Source organism: Pocillopora damicornis, chromosome 8 (assembly GCF_964200805.1).
Source record: "Pocillopora damicornis chromosome 8, jaPocDami1.2, whole genome shotgun sequence".
In the NCBI taxonomy this organism is placed as follows: Eukaryota; Metazoa; Cnidaria; class Anthozoa; order Scleractinia; family Pocilloporidae; genus Pocillopora; species Pocillopora damicornis.
In genome coordinates, this window is record NC_142677.1 from 23,239,023 (window position 1) to 23,257,538 (window position 18,516).

Here is an 18,516-nt window from a genome sequence, read left to right on the forward strand (position 1 = left end):
TAACCCCGTCAAAAATTTTCTTTGTAATGGATGGTAATGTCTTTCCAAAAAGTGTTTAAGATTAATTTTTTTCTTTTAAACTTAACGTGCCTGCTGCCAATGAGACTATCAATTTAAATTAATTATTGGGAAAAATCAAAAACTATAAACTGAACTGACAGAAATATATATTTTATTTATATTAAGTCTGCATTTCAAGTTCCTCTTTTATTTGGGTATTCGGAAGGTAGAGAGATTTTCTCTTTTAAATTCCTATGAAAGGAGATGGGCGTATCGAATGATGGAATATGAAAATGGAATCGAAGGTAAAAACTTCAAAGAATTTCATACAATTTCGGAGACGAAAGAAAAATTCATTCAAGAATTAATCCTGGCAGGTACATTAGCTTCTCACCTGCGAGGATCATGTTTGTGTGGGATTTCCCCACACTTAATTAAGGCAATTGCTAACCATTACAGTAATAAACGAAGAAAGTTGAGTGAAGTGAATGTAAACACTTCGAATTCGAGTTTTTGCTACTCTCACTTACATTTCTTGTGAGCTTTCACAGATCAAACTGTCAATTTATGTTTAGATATTTCAAGATTTGTCGTAGTTCTTCGTTTTGGAGGTTCGAAGGGAGCAATTAGGTCTTAAGACCTAATTTTGAGCCACGCGCTGTCGGGTATTTATCTTAGTGAGTAAATATTCGCTTTCTGTTTGTATATGCAAAAAATTCTTGGATGAATAAGGAACAATCGTACCAAATTCCAGTACTCAGACGGAACTGCCGGCATTTGAATATTGAAAGTATGTCAAAAATTGCGTCGATACTATGGAAATCCAAAATTTGTGCAAAAAATAAAATTATAGTAGATGGTGTCGCGCCATGCAGAAGAAAATTTATACTTGAATGATTTCGTTACTTTCAACTCCCGTCTATTGCTACCAATAACCGAAGTTTTACGGACAGATATAACATAATGACAAAGTCCAGTATTATCCTGTGGATTTACGATTAGCAATTTGAGGTTCTCTCTTTTAACTATGATTTGTTGATACATTGCGTAACGGTGCAAATGCGAAGCTGTCAATTGTTTCTCGAATATTACGCGTGTTAACTATTCAACGGTGACATCTCATTTACATCTACATCTACATCTACCTTTATCAAGTTGGTATATTCTGTACAGACATCACACCAACCAACTCGCGCACAAAGTGAGAAGACTATATATGAAGGCTTAGGAACGGTTGTGATCAAGAAAAGGGCAAGGAATATTCTACAGTGGTACAAATAATCGTCGAAGATGATCACAGAAAAGCGATTGTGTGACGCTCGGTAACTTGTAGGATGACATATTATCACGTATCAGACGAAAAAATAGTATAAATTCTGAGTCTGCATTTTGTACCCAGTCTGCAGTCTGCATTTGTATCTAGTCTGCATTTGTACCCGGTCTGCAGTCTGCAGTCTGCATTTTGTACTGACCGGATTGGTATTGCTGTTTTTCTTCGAGCGAGCCTTAAGTCCAGACCAGAGTATTGGACCTCGAGAAAAATTTAGTGCGACTATCTTGGCCGATGTGTGGACTGTATGTTGAGGAGCTTCCGAGGAAAAGCACAATGAGAGAGCAATGATTACTTTACACCAACTGAAGACGAATGCAAATGCACGGCTTACCAATATGGTAATAACCACGTGAGTTTCTGAGCTTCATCGAAATTAATTTTGACTTTTGATAAGTGGGGAGGGGTAGCATGCGCGACTACTTCCGCTCACGGTCCACAATGTAACTTCCGTCAACGGAATACAACTTCCACCCACGATCGACAACTTCCGTCAACATCTGCTTCATCACAATACCTCATTCATTGCTTTCAGCATGAATGAGGTAAAAACTAATGCCTTCAAACTTCCTGCCAAAAATTTTCACATTTCACCGGTCATGTTAAAACAGAAAAGCTAATTTGTAAAAGTATAGTTTACGTACAGTGTTCTACGCTAGAAGCTCGAATACTATTAGCTAACAGTTGCAGTTACTTGCTGGTTTATCCAGGTTTATCGTAAACAAATTCTACTCTACTACTAGCGACTGATTCCAATATTTACGCTGATGAATAAAAGTACGCGGCAGTTACCTTTTTGTCGAACGCAAATATTTCATGAGTCTCTGAAGTAGTGTGTTCATGCCTGAAGCGTGTTAACTCGAACACATTTTACAGTGAATTGTGCAGAGCATTTGGTGGCTGAGAACCTTATATGCTCAAATGCACTCTATTGGAATATGCGACAAGCCCTAACCTGCAAAATGTTTACTTCAGTGACTCTTTACTCTGTCAATCACGTAGGCCATAAATATTTATCACGGGAAATTTACTGCGGGGAAATATTGGAACCACTCACTAAATGCAGTTTCCCGTTGTAAAAGGGTCACTTACCGCGATAAAAAGAGTCCTGTGTAACCGCGCCCTAAGAGAGTTAGGGTGCTTACTATTTAGCAAAAAATCCGGAAATGTCGGTTGAAAGTCAAATGGAACTGACGTCAAATGATCCATCTCGCTCGGCTGGTTTGCTGATTTTGGAAAAACTTTTACCTTTATTTACCAGTCATCTTAACCAGTTTATTCTGTCAAATGGCAAGCACCCATAATTTCCTCGAAACTAGACATCCAAACATGTTTCCCCTAGCCGTTTTCTCGTCTGCAGCTTGGGAGTCTATACATGGAATTTTTACTCGACATTTATCGCGATAACATGACAAAATGCATTACATTTACTGTAAAGCCAATCCAAACCGCATCAACGTTTATTTGACACAAGTACGCATTGTGAGCCTATTTTTTAGCTTTGTGCTCGCGTTACAAGAGAATACACTCGTTTTCAGCCCGTCAGAAGCGCCTAATCTTTTTTTCATATACATTTTAGGCTCCTACCAACATTGTTCCTTGTGCTGATGACTTTACGTGTACCAATGGCTGCTGCAAGAACAATCCGTGTCTTAATAGCGGAACCTGTACTGAGATCTGTCAACCCACAAGTGTTCGGTACAAGTGTTCCTGTCCTGTACAGTTTGTAGGAAAACACTGCGAGATTCAGCTAAAAGGAAGCTGTCAGGATTACAAAGCGGCCGGGTCCACCACCTCCGGATTGTACAGAGTTAATGATAACAATAATCAAACCTTCCTGGTGTTCTGTGATTTTGACTCAGAGCCTGGGTTCGCTTGGAACCTGATTGAGTCGTTTAGCCTATCCAACAAAGATCGTTTTCAGGTCTTTGCTTTCTCTTTAAATCTTCTATAAATATCTAATACATGAGCGTAGTACGAAAGTGCATTCAGCGGAAAAATGTGAAATACATTCAATATCATGTTGCTTCCATGAGTTTTGTTTCATAAGCGACAGTTTTGACGACGATCATAACTTCCTCATCAATTCTACTTCCTCTACAGGAGAACATCGTGTTTTTCGATGACTACCAAGCCATCAGCGGTGATGCCCCAAATTGGCAGGCCTACCTCATCAAACGACCCTACCTCCTTTGGCTCAGAGATCACTCGACTCACTGGAGAGCTACTTGCCGATACAACACAGATGGCACCGTATACACAGACTACCTGAGAGCCTCGCTTGAAGACTTTGACATCATTAGAGACGTACCCTTGAGAGAAGACACCTGTCGACCTTACGAATATGTCAACATCCGAGGAAATGAGTGTGTGAATTGCACTGCATTTACAGGGTATAAAAAAGGCAGTTATCTGCTGCATGTCGACTCTTATTTTACCCATCGGTCCTGCGATTTCGACGCAAGCAAGACGGCCATATCTAGCGAGGACAACTTTGGACACTACTATTCTACAAATCTCAAATTCCGTTGTACCTCAAACTCGGGTGATACGACTCAGTTCTGGATCGGAGGCAAATAGTACGCTGACTAAACAACACAGTTTTGTGGATCCAATAATGATTTATCAGTTGGTATTTGAGAATTAATGAGACTGAGCGTGAAACTAATGGACCATCTGACAAAGCTAGTGTCATTTTGCTAGTTTTTAATGTGGAACTCACGTAGGAAAGATTAGATCCGTTGATTAAATGTAGTCTCAGGGGGGATCAGTCGTTACCAACAGAGTATAAAGGGAAGACTACAGCCAATTAACTACCAATGAGGGGGGTGATTAGATTTCTCTTTGGTGGGATCAGGTAAATTTTATCGTGACACAACCAAAATCCTCCCACCCACCCTCCCCCCCCACCCAGCAATAGAAACGGACTTTCCCCAATCCTGTGGTTTTATAAATACTATTCCAGTAAATTAAATATGCTTTATTCTAAATCCAGTTCACCTATAATGTATGGTAATTGTTATAAATTAACCAAATGCAATATTTCTAATCTTTAGGAATGAAATATATAAATATCATACAAGATTTTCTTCAGCCGGCAATTATTATGTAAAACATTCAAGATCTAACTAACAAATTAAGTGATTTTCAAGACTAGGTACCAAAATATGACACAACATCCCTCGAGAACTACGAAAAGTATCAAAGTAATGTATGTATTTATGAAAAATATTTCAAATCAATTTTTTCAAGTTTTAATGGAAGAGGACGAATACGTTGGCTTACAAAACAAATGAACGCATTAAGTAACTTTATTTAACCACCCTTCCATAGCCGTTAACATCAATAGTTTAATGTATATATATTATCTGCTTATTTATAGGTCCTATCAATGATGCAATAGTCACTACTAGATTTACTCTGTAAGTTTAACAGTCTTACTACCCGCCTAAACTAGCTTTAAATTTGCTTTTTTAATTGAGGGCTAGTATTGTTTTGTATCTAATACTTCGTTGGAGCTGGTGCATCAAAGGCTATTCCTGTGTGCTTGCTTGCTGTTTTTCTTGTTTTACTGTCAATACGAGTGGGTGAATTAGAAGACTCTGCCTTCTGTTCACAAACAGCCCTTTTTCTCTGGTCAGACAGACCTCAACACATTTTACGAGCTAACCATCACTGAACTTGATGGGATTACTCTCCAGAATTGGTAATGGCTGGTAATGGTTTTGTCAAATTTTCACTAGCAAAGATCAAAATTCAAGCATTCAACGATACTGCGAAGAAACACATGTCCAACGCCAAATGTCAGTCTCGATTGATGCTTCTCCTTTCCATAGCGGCGTCTGTCTACAACTGCTACTTTGTGGCAGCTTGTTGACTGACCGGGTCAACGTCGACAAATAAAATCTTATGCAGATGATAATTAAACTGTAGTTATCATGGTTATCATACCATTCCTACTGTGTTACATTGAAAACTTAAGTTATTTGGAAACACAACCTGAGAAAACGTTCGTGAGTTTTCAGAACTGAATTTGTCAATAACATCCGGAAACAATTAGTTATATTTCAGCCCTTGTTTAGGAGAATTTAGTGGATTGGTCAAATTTTATTTCTTGATATCATCCAACATGAAAATTGCGTGACAACACACCTAAGTGTTGACCTCTTAGACCTACAACAAATTATGTGATGAGTCATAATAAGCGGGGCTGGTTTGCATGGATATATATCTGGAAAGAGTGGGTTTAAAGCTTACGGAATTATGGAGCCTTTAAGTGTTTTTCGAGTGAGTGGTAGGGGGGAGAGGCGGAGATAGGGAGCTGCCTCGGTCTGAGTATATGTCGAGGGGAAAGTAAAGCTTATTAAGTTACTCATTTTCGTGTCGGCTGCCATGCTAAGTTTTTAAATGTAACCTTTCTCTCTGAAAATATGTCAAATAACTGGTATCCATATTCCTTTCCACTGTTATCATACCATGCGTTTTCTGGAATCCGATTCCAACCGAAAAATGTAAGCCCACAGGTTCCCATGACAGTTTGAGTAATTCCTGAGATCGGTTGGCTCGAGTTACAATTTTCCCAGAAAGACCTAGATAACTAATCATTGTTTTTCTTCGCTATAAATTGTGATTCTCTCAAAGTCTTCTTAGAATTTGTCATCATTTGTTCTCTTTCTTCAGTTTCGCGGAACAATCAATTGTCATCGCTGCCGAGACAGAAGAGAACTAAATTGGCTCCTCTTTGCGGATAGAATCGTTACACGACGAGATTTTCATGGCTCAGGAACGTTTCTTATCGGTGCGACGATGTCTGTGTCACCTGCGGCTGAACTTCTACGCCACAGGCAAACCAGAATAGACAGTGTTGGCCGTAAAGAGAATACTCCTTACGCCTCTGTGCATCGTTTCACGAATATCTTCATCACAGAGAGCAGGCGCTTCATGCCTAAAGCAGACCTACCTATTTACCGCGGTGTACCTTTGTGGTTTCCAATTATTGGCTGTGACTAAAAGTAGGACTGAGACGTGGGGACTGAGACTCGGGGACGTGGGACTCGGGGACGTGGGACTCGGGGACGTGGGACTCGGGGACGTGGGACTCGGGGACGTGGGACTCGGGGACGTGGGACTCGGGGACGTGGGACTCGGAGACGTGGGACTCGGAGACGTGGGACTCGGGGACGCGTGGAGACTCGGGAACATGATAAACAGGTTGTAATGTGCTGGAGAGCTTGTCAGTAGTAGCCGACGATTTTTAGCGTCCATGATTCGGCCGGATATTTGCTTGCCTGTTTGACCGTGAGAACTCTGGGTACAGAATAGTTAAACGCAGGGGGTTTTAAACATCGTGGGCAGCCATGGAGGACTTTCCTAGTAAGTAACTGTGTTTTCTTCCTTATTTTTTTTTTAGCAAGGATAGACGACGGATCGAGAAGAAAACACAGGTACTTACTAGGAAAGTCCTCCATAGCTGCCCACGATGTTTTTAACAGTTTCAAGACCCCCTGCGTTGAAACTACTCTGTACCCAGAGTTCTCACGGTCAAATAGGCAAGCAAACATGTCCGGCCGAACCATGGACGCTGAAAACCATCGGCTTCTACTAATAAGCTCTCCAGCATATGATAGCTGTCTCGAGACCACCGAAAATTGTACTCTACAAATTCAGCGCAAATATCAGGTGTTGTTTGTTTATCACGTCCCTGAGTCCCCGTGTCCACGTCCCCGAGTCCCACGTCCCCGAGTTCCACGTCTCCGAGTCTCAAGTCTCCGAGTCCCACGTCCCCGAGTCCCACGTCCCCGAGTCCAACGTCCGCGAGTCCACGTCCGCGAGTCCACGAGTTCCAGTCACTGAGTCCCACGTCCTCGATTCTTACTCTCAGTCCCGACGTCCCCGTCTCATTTTTAGTCACAGCCTCAATTTTTGTTGCTGTGTGGAGTTTTGGTGGCGCTGGTTCGTTTCCTTACGCCGTAGTTTTCCTGATATTTGGTTTTCCATTTATTGCTTTCTACTTGCAAAACGAACTGTTGAACAGAAAATCTCTTCCACTTGTCAAGAAACAGCCGTTGCCTATTTCTCGCGGTGTACAACACTATCTTCACTTTTCTGTATTCTTCTAGAATCATGAAAGATTGAATCAACCACGAAGAGCGCACTGTTGTCTCTGATGATAGCTATGCGGTCGAGGACATAAACTTACGGCGAGCACTCTGATGGCTGTAACATTACAATCATCAACAACCATCTTCTTGCTTTTTAGCAAACTGAACCAAAGATAAGAACATTTGTTTTAATTTGCTGGTTTCAGTAGAATTAATCGTATCGAAAACCTTCTGTGTTTCTGTGAAAACTGTAGACCAAACTTGCCTATTTATGCCACAACAGACAACGCTTTAAAATCTTGTAGCTTAAGAGAGGAAATACTATTATAAACTATCAAAGTTAACTCAACGAGTGTCATCGAACAAATCATGATCTGAAATTGAATTTAATCTTTATGTAGCAAGTACAACATGAAGCTTTCTAAGCCTTCTTCATGATATCAGTGTTAAATATATACATGTTGCCTGTATAATTTCGTCGTTCGGTATTGACTGAAACAGTGTTAGTGAGAGTATTTTGTTGACTTAGTTATTTGAGACTTGTGATACGCAAGTTGGCAGCAAGGCGAACGAAGATTGAAGGCTATTTTATCTCTCGCATATTATATGCATCGCTACTCTATTTGCTGCAATTTGTCTGCAAAATCGGAAGATTTTTTCGGGATATGGCAAGTAAGCATACTAAGGGTTGTTTCTACACCCAAATAGAACGTGCTCTGAATTTAAACAACTACTGTCAAAGGTGAGTAATTTAGTGTTAACAACTGGGTTGAAAACGTAAATTAGCCACCGTAAAGGGTAAAAAAGCTGACGTTTCGAGCGTTAGCCCTTCGTCAGAGCGATAAGAGGAATTGTGGATTATGTGTGGATTTATATGTAGAAAGTGGAATGAAAATTAGTTGAATGAAAAGCGCTCGTTGATTCCGTGAGGATTAGGATTCATTCAACTAATTTATTCCTGTTTTCTCGTCACCATATTCCCACCAATGGCGTAGCTCCACTTTCTACATATAAATCCACACACAACCCACAATTACATTTTTGTATTTTTTTATACTTAGTTTGACAAACTGATGATATAATCCATTGCGATTGTTATTTGCAATAGACCTATTACCATGGAGAGGAGACTGCCACAGTGAGGAGACATTGTCGAAGAGAATTCTAACTGTAAACATCATCAATTATTCCTTGCTTCTTTATCTTTAATATAAGAAACATTTTCTATATTTTTCACGAACACTAGGCGAAAATTTTAGATCTAGGAACCGGTCGAATCTTATATTTCTCTATTCACTAGAAAACAAGTGATTTGCAACAAAACAAAGTAATGATGGATGATTGGTTGTCTAAAAAACATAAGTCGTTGAATGTTTTTTCTGTACCGCTGATCCAAATTAACATTTTTTGTTAATTGGCAGCTGTAATTGGCGTGAATCGTCGAAACATTCAGGCTTTTTTGTAATTATGCACCTTACTGAGATGAAATAAGCTGACGTTACTTTTCAGAAAAAATCGATCAGCTTTGCCTCAAGAATATCTTTAACACAATGTAAGATAATTTGACCACAAAGTTGGAAAAACACAAGGCTCTTGAGATTTGTAAATGCCAACCATATTTAAATCTTTAATAGTTGTCCTGCATTGAAACGGTTTTTAATCACTGATATAAATAAGGAAATGATTTCAGAATATGTGATATTGTTCTGCATATTCCTGCTTGGAGATTTTAAGAATAGCTTGCTTGCTCTGATGGAAGATTTATTATTGAAACGGCTTAATTCTGCTCACAAATTAAGTGACACGGAACTTGCACGGTAAAGGCTATTGTCAAGATATCAATAATTAAAAAATACATCTGGTTTTGTCCGTCTGCATTTGACTACCAAAGAGAGAAGGCGATATCTTGAATAAATAATCAGCTCAAGAAGGACATATGAGAAACATTTTTCGCTCGAGTTGCTAGATCACCACAATGTGTTAGATTTAAGCTTAGACACTACCTGCAAAAACCCAGAAAAACTAGCCCAGGTTATCTCACATGTGTTTTATTGCAATTTGGCTTGGGCTGGTACCTATAAGTCAAACCTTCAAAGAATTGTAACCTTACAGAAACGTGCGTTAAGAATAGTAAGCAATTCTACATACACTGCCCATACTGGCCCTATTTTTAAGGAACTTAAACTCTTAAAATTTCATGATATCCATTCGTTTCAATTAGGTACTTTTATGTTTTCATTCGAGAACTCTACACTCCCTTCCAAATTCAATAACTTTTTTTTACTGAATAGTCAAATCCACAATTATAATACTAGGAATGCTCGGTCCTTCCGTTTGCCACTGTGCAGAACGAACACCAGGAAGTTTTCAATTTACTTTCAAGGTCCAAACTTTTATAATTCGCTAAATTCTGACATAACTAGTTCTCCCTCCTCCGCTTCTTTTAAAAGAAAGCTTAAGGAATTTCTTCTCTCTAGGTATTAACTTCTGTAAGGCAGTAATTCTTAACTAACTTACTTAATATGTGTGTGCGTGTGTGTGTGTGTGTACGTGTGCGCGGTCAAAGTTAATTACCATAAGTCCATATTGTAATTCTAATATAAGATTAGTTATTTTAAGTGAGAAAGCCTGACTTGTAATAAGCCTCGTGGTTTCTTTCAGGTTTTCTCGCCATTTATTTTCTGTCATCAATTTTCTTCATTTTTTTCCATCTGTAAATGTCGTATATGGCAAATAAATATTGTATTGTATTGTATTGTAACAACATGTTCACAGTTTCGAAAGGAAGGGATTTGAAGTTATATCTTTATGCGTGGGAGGGGGTCTTAAGTAGAACATCTGCATCATGTTACTTGTGCGCCATAATTGGACACATCCATTTTATCACTTGTTTTTATTACTTTTCCGAGCCTTGAATATTTATATTGTGAAGTTATTTTTTGTGACTCAGTTGATTGGTATCTTGCACGTTGATTGACACATAGGGATGGGCGATATCTTAACTAAGTAATCTGCTCAAGAATGACATTATGAGAAACATCGTTCCCCAGGTGGGGTGTGAAAACGATAAGAATGATGGTTGCAAAGTTTTTTTGTATACTTATTTCAGCTTTTCAAGTAAAGGGCTTCTGCTCCACTGGAAAATGTGAAAAGATCTCTTTTAATGAGCAACAAGACGCCTATCATGACAAAGAGCTTGTCGGCCATGTCTTTCACAATTCTGTGAGTTCAAACTCACAGCAGTGCTATCTGAAGTGTATCAACGACTGTCGATGTCTGTCGATAAACTACAAGGTCAAGAACGACATCAAATACTGCGAGTTGAACGAAGGCAGCCATTTTACAAACAAGGACTCTCTGAAAAACATCCACGGAAGCGTTTACTACGTACTGCGGAGAGAATACTCCACTAAGGTACCAAACGTTATCATGTAATAGCGTATTTTGACCGCGAATGGTTTTCAGTCTTCACCTTTGCATAACAGTCCATTCTTTCTTTTTTGATTTCATATCGAGGAAGCTTCAACCTGACGAAAGATAATACAAATAATCATTTCAATTAGAGGCACTATTTTGCAATGTAATATGCTTCGTAACCCCGTCAAAAATTTTCTTTCTTATGGATGGTAATGTCTTTCCAAAAAGTGTTTAAGATTAATTTTTTTCTTTTAAACTTAACGTGCCTGCTGCCAATGAGACTATCAATTTATATTGATTATTGGGAAAAACCAAAAACTAAAAACTGAACTGACAGAAATATATATTTTATTTATATTAAGTCTGCATTTCAAGTTCCTCTTTTATTTGGGTATTCCGAAGGTAGAGAGATTTTCTCTTTTAAATTCCTATGAAAGGAGATGGGCGTATCGAATGATGGAATATGAAAATGGAATCGAAGGTAAAAACTTCAAAGAATTTCATACAATTTCGGAGACGAAAGAAACATTCATTCAAGAATTAATCCTGACAGGTACATTAGCTTCTCACCTGCGAGGATCATGTTTGTGTGGGATTTCCCCACACTTAATGAAGGCAATTGTTAACCATTACAGTAATAAACGAAGAAAGTTGAGTGAAGTGCATGTAAACACTTCGAATTCGAGTTTTTGTTACTCTCACACAAAACTAGTTAAGTTTTAAAATATGTTGCTTAGTAAGTTTTACAACCCTTCAACTTACACTTCTTGTGAGCTTTCACAGATCAAACTGTCAATTTATGTTTAGATATTTCAAGATTTGTCGTAGTTCTTCGTTTTGGAGGTTCGAAGGGAGTAATAAGGTCTTAAGACCTAATTTTGAGCCACGCGCTGTCGGGTATTTATCTTAGTGAGTAAATATTCGCTTTCTGTTTGTATATGCAAAAAATTCTTGGATGAATAAGGAACAATCGTTCCAAATTCCAGTTCTCAGACAGGACTGCCGGCATTTGCATATTGAAAGTATGTCAAAAATTGCGTCGATCCTTTGGAAATTCAAAATTTGCGCAAAAAATAAAATTATAGTAGATGGTGTCGCGCCATGCAGAAGAAAATTTATACTTGAATGATTTCATTACTTTCAACTCCCGTTTACTACTACCAATAACCGAAGTTTTACGGACAGATATAACATAATGACAAAGTCTAGTATTATCTTGTGGATTTACGATTAGCAATTTGAGGTTCTCTCTTTTGACTATGATTTGTTGATGCATTGCGTAACGGTGCAAATGCAAAGCTGTCAATTGTTTCTCGAATATTGCGCGTGTTAACTATTCAATGGTGACATCTCATTTACATCTACATTTAATCTACCTTTATTAAGTTGGTATATTCTGTACAGACATCACACCAACCAACTCGCGCGCAAAGTGAGAAGACTATATGAAGGCTTAAGAACGGTTGTGATCAAGAAAAAGGCAAGGAATATTCTACAGTGGTACAAATAATCGTCAAAGATGATCACAGAAAAGCGATTGTGTGACTTGCAGGATGACATGTTATCACGTATCAGACGAAAAAATGGTATAAATTCTGAGTCTGCATTTTGTACCCAGTCTGCAGTCTGCATTTGTATCTAGTCTGCATTTTGTACCCGGTCTGCAGTCTGCAGTCTGTATTTTGTACTGACCGGATTGGTATTGCTGTTTTTGTTCGAGCGAGCCTTAAGTCCAGACCAGAGTATTGGACCTCGAAAAAAAATTTAGTGCGACTATCTTGGCCGCTATGATTGATGTGTGGACTGTATGTTGTAGAGCTCCCGAGGAAAAGCACAATGATAGAGCAATGATAGCTTTGTACCAACTGAAGACGAATGCAAATGCGCGGCTTACCAATATGGCTGCCTCTGATGCCCTTCCGCGTGGTCACAGCGTCTGCTGAAATGAACCCGCTACGGGTCCCTTAGGTGTGAACATTTCGGCTTCCCGATTTGAATTACACTTTTAGAACTTCGGAAATGTGATTTGAGGCTATTATTTTTATTAAACCATACAAACATTTTATTTCTTTCGACGTGAGTTTCGGAGCTTAGTGGAAATTAATTTTGACTTTTACTAAGGGGGGAGGGGTAGCATGCGAGATTACTTCCGTTCAAGGTCCACAATGGAACTTCCATCAACGGAATACAACTTCCGTCCACAGTCGACAACTTCCGTCAACATCTGCTCCACCACAATACCTCATTCATTGCTTTCAGCATGAATGAGCTAAAAACTAATGCCTTCAAACTTCCTGCCAAAAATTTTCACATTTCACTGGTCATGTTAAACAGAAAAGCTAGTTTGTAAAAGTATAGTTTACGTACAGTGTTCTACGCTGGAAGCACGCTTAATAGCTAACATTTGCAGTTGCTTGCTGGTTTATCCAGGTTTATCGTAAATAAATTCTACTCTGCTACTAGCGACTGATTCCAATATTTCCGCTGGTAAATAAAAGAAGACGGCATTTACCTTTTTGTCGAACGCAAATATTTCACGAGTCTCTGAAGTAGTGTGTTCATGCCTGAAGCGCGTTGACTCGAACACATTTTGACAGTTAATTGTGCAAAGGATTTAATGGCTGAGAATCTCAGATGCTCAAATACACTCAATTGTAACATGAGACAAGCCCTAACCTGCAAAATGTTTACTTCAGTGACTCTTTACTCTGTCAATCACCTTACCATGAATATTTATCACTGGAAATTTACTGCAGGGAAATATTGGAACCACTCACTTAATGCAGTTTCCCGTTGTAAAAGGGTCACTTACCACGATAAAAAGAGTCCCGTTGATTTGACTGAAAACCCACACAAGTACGAGTTGCGAGCCTAATTTTTAGCTTTGCACTCACGTTACAAGAGAATACACTCGTTTTCTGCCAGTCAGAAGCGCCTAATTCTTTTTTCCCTATACATTTTTAGACTCCTACCAACATTGTTCCTTGTGCTGATGACTTCACGTGTACAAATGGCTGCTGCAAGAACAATCCGTGTCTTAATGGAGGAATCTGTACTGAGATCTGTCAACCCACAAGTGTTCGGTACAACTGTTCCTGTCCTGTACCGTTTGTTGGAAAACGATGCGAGATTCAGCAGAAAAGAAGCTGTCAGGATTTCAAAGCAGCCGGGTCCACCGCCTCCGGATTGTACATAGTTAACGATGACAATAATCAAACCTTCCAGGTGTTCTGTGATTTTGACTCAGAGCCTGGGTTCGCTTGGAACCTGATTGAGTCCTTTAGTTTATCCAACAAAGATCGTTTTCAGGTATATGATTTCTCTTTAAATCTTTTATAAATACATATTAGACGAGCGTAGGACGAAAGCTTCCTCAGTGAAAAATGTGAAATACATTCAATATCATGTTGCTTACATGAGTTTTGTTTCATAAGCGACAGTTTTGACAACGATCGTAACTTCCTCACCAATTCTACTTCCTCTACAGAAGAACATCGTGTTTTACGATGACTACCCAGCCATCAGCGGTGATGCCCCAAATTGGCAGGCCTACCTCATCAAACGACCCTACCTCCTTTGGCTCAGAGATCACTCGACTCACTGGAGAGCTACTTGCCGATACAACACAGATGGCACCGTATACACAGATTACCTGAGAGCCTCGCTTGAGGACTTTGACATCATTAGAGACGTACCCTTGAAAGGAGACACCTGTCGACCTTACGAATATGTCAACATCCGGGGAAATGAGTGTGTGAATTGCACTGCATACACAGGGTATAAAAAGGGTAGTTATCCTCTGCATGTCGACTCTTATTCTAAAACTCGGTCCTGCGATTTCGACGCAAGCAAGACGGCCGAATATAGCGAGGACAACTTTGGAAAGTACGATGCTACAAATTCCAAATTCCGTTGCACCTCAAACTCGGATGATACGACTCAGTTCTGGATCGGAGGCAAATAATACGCTGACTAAACAACACAGTTTTGTAGATCCAATGGTGATTTATCAGCTGGTATTTGACAATTAATAAGACTGGGCATGAAACTAATGGACCATCTGACAAAGCTGGTGTCATTTTGCTAGTTTTTAATTTGGAACTCACGTAGGAAAGATTAGATCCGTTGATTAAATGTAATGAGATAGTTACACTAACACATTTTTTCAAGATAAACTTTCTAGCAATATTAGCAAACAAGTGAGACAAAAATTTCGTAGATGTTCCAAAATTCTGCCGACAATTTATCGATCCTGGATATACCATTATTTATCTTACGGCATCAATGTATGGTGCCAAGCTGCAAAGACTTATTTTAAGGAAGCAGACATAATCTATCATCGAAGGGGGAGAGGGGCTGAACATTCTCAGTGGGGGGGGGGGGGGTCATTCGTTACCGACAGAGTATAAAGGGGGGGAATCTAGAAAATTTACAGCCAAGTGAGGACCAATGAGGTGGATGATAGGATTTCTTTTTGGTGGGATCAGGTAAATTTTACCGTGACACAACCAAAATCTTCCCACGCCCCCTACCCCCAGCAATAGAAAATGACCTATCCCCAATTAAGTTCTGTGGTTTTATAAAAGCTTGCCCTTCGTTTCAAATACTCCGCACCTTAAAGGTCCAGTCCTCTTTTTGTCTTGTACAATACTGCTCCAGTACATATGCTTTATTTTAAATCCATTTCAGCTCCTGTTCCAGTTCTAATGTATGGAATTTTTAGCATGTTAACTCAATGCAATATTTCTAATCTTTAGAAATGAGATATATAATTATCATACAAGATTTTCTTCAGCCGGCAGTTATTATGTAAAACATTCAAGATCTAACCAACAAATTAAGTGGTTTTCAAGACTAAAGAGCAAAATATGACACAACATCCCTCAAGAACTACGAAAAATATCAAAGTACTGTATGCATTTATGAAAAATATTTCAAATCAACTTTTTCAAGTTTTAATGGAAGAGGACGAATACGTTGGCTTACCTACCTTTATCAATTTTCAAAAGGTTTGAAAAGTAAATCAATTGTTCATCGCGTGCGTTTAAAAAAAAATTGTAAATTTTACAAGCCTCGCGATTTCATTCAGGTTTCCTCGCCTTACAGATTTTCGTGTTTAACTTAGCTTATTATACTTCCTTGTTAATTTTCATTGTAGTGAAGCAAATAAATACACGGAAAAATTATGTACAGTCGAACCTGTATTGAGCGGCACCGTATTAAGCAGTCACTCTGTATATTATGCGGGCTTTTGGCGAAATTATCTCCCCTTAAACAACGTAATGTTCCTCAGTCACCTCTATTGAGCGGTCGTGCTTATCCTTTACCAAGTCCCAACGGTCTGTTTGTATTGTCTTAGACCTCTATTGAACGGTCAGTTCTGGCAGAACCACTCAGAAAAAAGTGAGAACAGGCTTTCCGAAGTATATTTAATCCATGTTTATCTCCCGAAATCAATGCTAGCAGTATTTTTTAGCTTGTTTTTGTACGTTGAGTGGTCCATTATGGCATAAATTAGCGTTTTTCTACCGTTATTTACAATACCCCTATTCTGTGGAACCTGTATTTAGCTTCAACCTGTAGTAAGCGGTCATTCGAGATCGAGAATCCTGATCGATGTCTGCGTATATCTTATGCTGAAGTTGGGGTCTGGTTCCGTTGGAGACGGTTATCACTGAACTATTTTTCGTAGAGGCAATACACGTAGGCGACCAAATGCAACCATTTTTGATGAGAGCATTCCGGAAAAATTGTAAAAGCAATTGCTTCTAGCAGCTCGTAAATCATCGAAAGTGAAATCTTCGTAAATGGAAATCATATCAACTGGATTCTCCTTCATTGATTATGTGATTGGCAATGATCACCAGCTAAAAAACAAGTCGCAGTAGTACGGTTAAATGGTTTCAGGTAGCATTGCTTTGATGATCACACTAGTACACTTGTCGAAAAGGGTCAGAAAACTGTTTATTCGGGCGTTCACTTCACCGTAATCTCCTACGTGAATAATGCTAGCGTGACAAGCCGAGAGAGCCCTGAGAACTAAGTATTAGATTAAAAAGAAGTACTTCCTTTCCTCGAAAACTACCAACTTTCAAGAACCGCGAGATATTGAGTATTCTAACTCCTCTTTACTCGAGGTTCCGTTCTTCAGGTAGGGGTGACCGATATTTACGGTAAAATGCATTTGAACTAGTATTTCAGTTTCTGATCATACAAAATAATCATCACATTGTGGGTGACACTGACAGATCGTATTTTTCACGATCAGATTGCTCGAGATGTCGGAAAACGATCGCTTAATTACAGAAACAAGAGGAATTCAACACACTCGAATAGCAGTAGAAGATGTTTGTCGTGCTTTCAGAGTTCGAAATACAATATACGCTTACTCAAATCACTTCATTATGCAGAGTCGACCGTACTTTCGACGACAGCTACCGACTTACATCGACTGCGTATGCTTTCTGTGGTTGACGTGGGCGATGTTTTGGGCGCCTTAGCTTGGTGCCTTGGCTCCCAAAGGAGGTTATTACAAAGGTGCACCATTTTACTGTTTCTTTGATTGTGTAATTTTCATTGGAATCTTCTGCCAGCACGAGATTGTCAACAGAAAATCGCTTCGGATTGTCTTGACACAGCCTGTTCTCGACGGGCAACAGAAGTTAAACGCGCTTTACGAAGTGACAGTCACAGAATTGCAAGGGATGGCTCTACAGAATTACTAGGCTGGAATTGGGTTCGTTCATGTGTCGGAAGGAAAAGTGAAATTCCAAGCCTTTAATCGCAAAGCTGAACAGGCGATAATCTGTGCAAGAAAGACATCACGATGCATGCTAATTCTTTTCCTCGGATCTGCTTGTTTTAATTTCTATTTTATGATTACTTCCTCGCTGGGTCTTGCGTTTTCAGGAGAGTGATCAGAATACGGCAAAGTTAGTACTTTCAAAATGATATTTTGGTATACAAATCACTTTGTTACCCTTGAAACGTTATAGCTTTTGTGAGAAAACTATCTATACTTGTAGGTGATGTAAAGCAGTGTTGCATTACATGTCACTTGGTTCGCCCGCTCTTTTTCAAGCGGCTCACCTTTATGCTGTGTTTCATTGAGAGGGCCAGGCTCAATAATTTGGATGTTTTGGTTGCTAATAGGTAAAATACGCGTACGAAGAATTCAGAGTGGGGGGATGGTGGCATAAGGAGAGTCTACAACTACAATTTTCTTCGTCCCATGATCTTTCCCTGATCAATCGCTTTTACAAGCATCAAGTGATGTCTCGTGACGGAAATGTTTTCGCCGTCTTGACTTGTCTTTTTTTTTTTCAGTACAATTTTTGCTTCCGATTTTATTTCTTTTCCTTTACTAACTTGTGATAATCATGTATTAGAAAAATGCGTTCGATTTCTTGATTGTACTGATTGCCCAGAAGTAGTCAGGGAAAGTAGACTTGTGATATGCTCAGTTTCAGGAAGTGTCATAAACCTTATCACAAGGAACCATAAGTAAGAACAGGCAAACTTTTCATCTGATTGGTCGAGATAGTCAAGCGCCCAATCACAGAACAGGGAAAATCAATACCAAAGCAATTCAGATTAACCTTCGACAATGAATTGAGAAGCCTTTAATACGCAGTTTAAAAAAAAAATTTCTTTGAGACTAGATACCGA

The 18,516-nt window shown here is 39.2% G+C and overlaps 2 protein-coding genes and 1 pseudogene across 3 annotated transcripts in view; all 3 read left to right on the plus strand.

Moving 5' to 3' along the window:
• LOC113671787 (uncharacterized) overlaps positions 1-4,091 on the plus strand; it is a gene marked incomplete at its 5' end in the record, with an annotated part of 4,605 nt that extends 514 nt beyond the window's left edge. The window contains 2 exons of the mRNA XM_089214010.1: positions 2,910-3,254; positions 3,434-4,091. Coding sequence (XP_089070136.1) covers positions 2,910-3,254; positions 3,434-3,910 — 822 coding nt within the window. The remainder of the gene's footprint in view (positions 1-2,909; positions 3,255-3,433) is intronic.
• Positions 4,092-10,437: 6,346 nt separating this feature from the next.
• Positions 10,438-16,036, plus strand: LOC149041855 (uncharacterized). Its single transcript, XM_089181253.1, has 3 exons — positions 10,438-10,845; positions 13,813-14,157; positions 14,336-16,036. The coding sequence occupies exons 1-3, from the start codon at positions 10,504-10,506 to the stop codon at positions 14,810-14,812; spliced, it is 1,164 nt and encodes a 387-aa protein (XP_089037379.1). The 5' UTR covers positions 10,438-10,503; the 3' UTR covers positions 14,813-16,036.
• Positions 16,037-16,922: 886 nt separating this feature from the next.
• LOC113675415 (uncharacterized) lies at positions 16,923-17,903 on the plus strand (annotated as a pseudogene). The gene is made up of 2 exons (XR_016188985.1): positions 16,923-16,999; positions 17,117-17,903. The product of XR_016188985.1 is annotated as an uncharacterized LOC113675415 (transcript).
• The last annotated feature ends 613 nt before the right edge of the window (positions 17,904-18,516 follow it).

What these genes read in the sequence shown, in the direction of transcription:
- LOC149041855 (XM_089181253.1), top strand. Translation starts at nt 10,504, where the DNA reads ATGATGGTTGCAAAGTTTTTTTGTATACTTATTTCAGCTTTTCAAGTA. An exon ending in GGAGAGAATACTCCACTAAG is followed by an intron (nt 10,846 to 13,812) that starts GTACCAAACGTT and finishes ATACATTTTTAG; the next exon opens with ACTCCTACCAACATTGTTCC. An exon ending in CCAACAAAGATCGTTTTCAG is followed by an intron (nt 14,158 to 14,335) that starts GTATATGATTTC and finishes CTTCCTCTACAG; the next exon opens with AAGAACATCGTGTTTTACGA.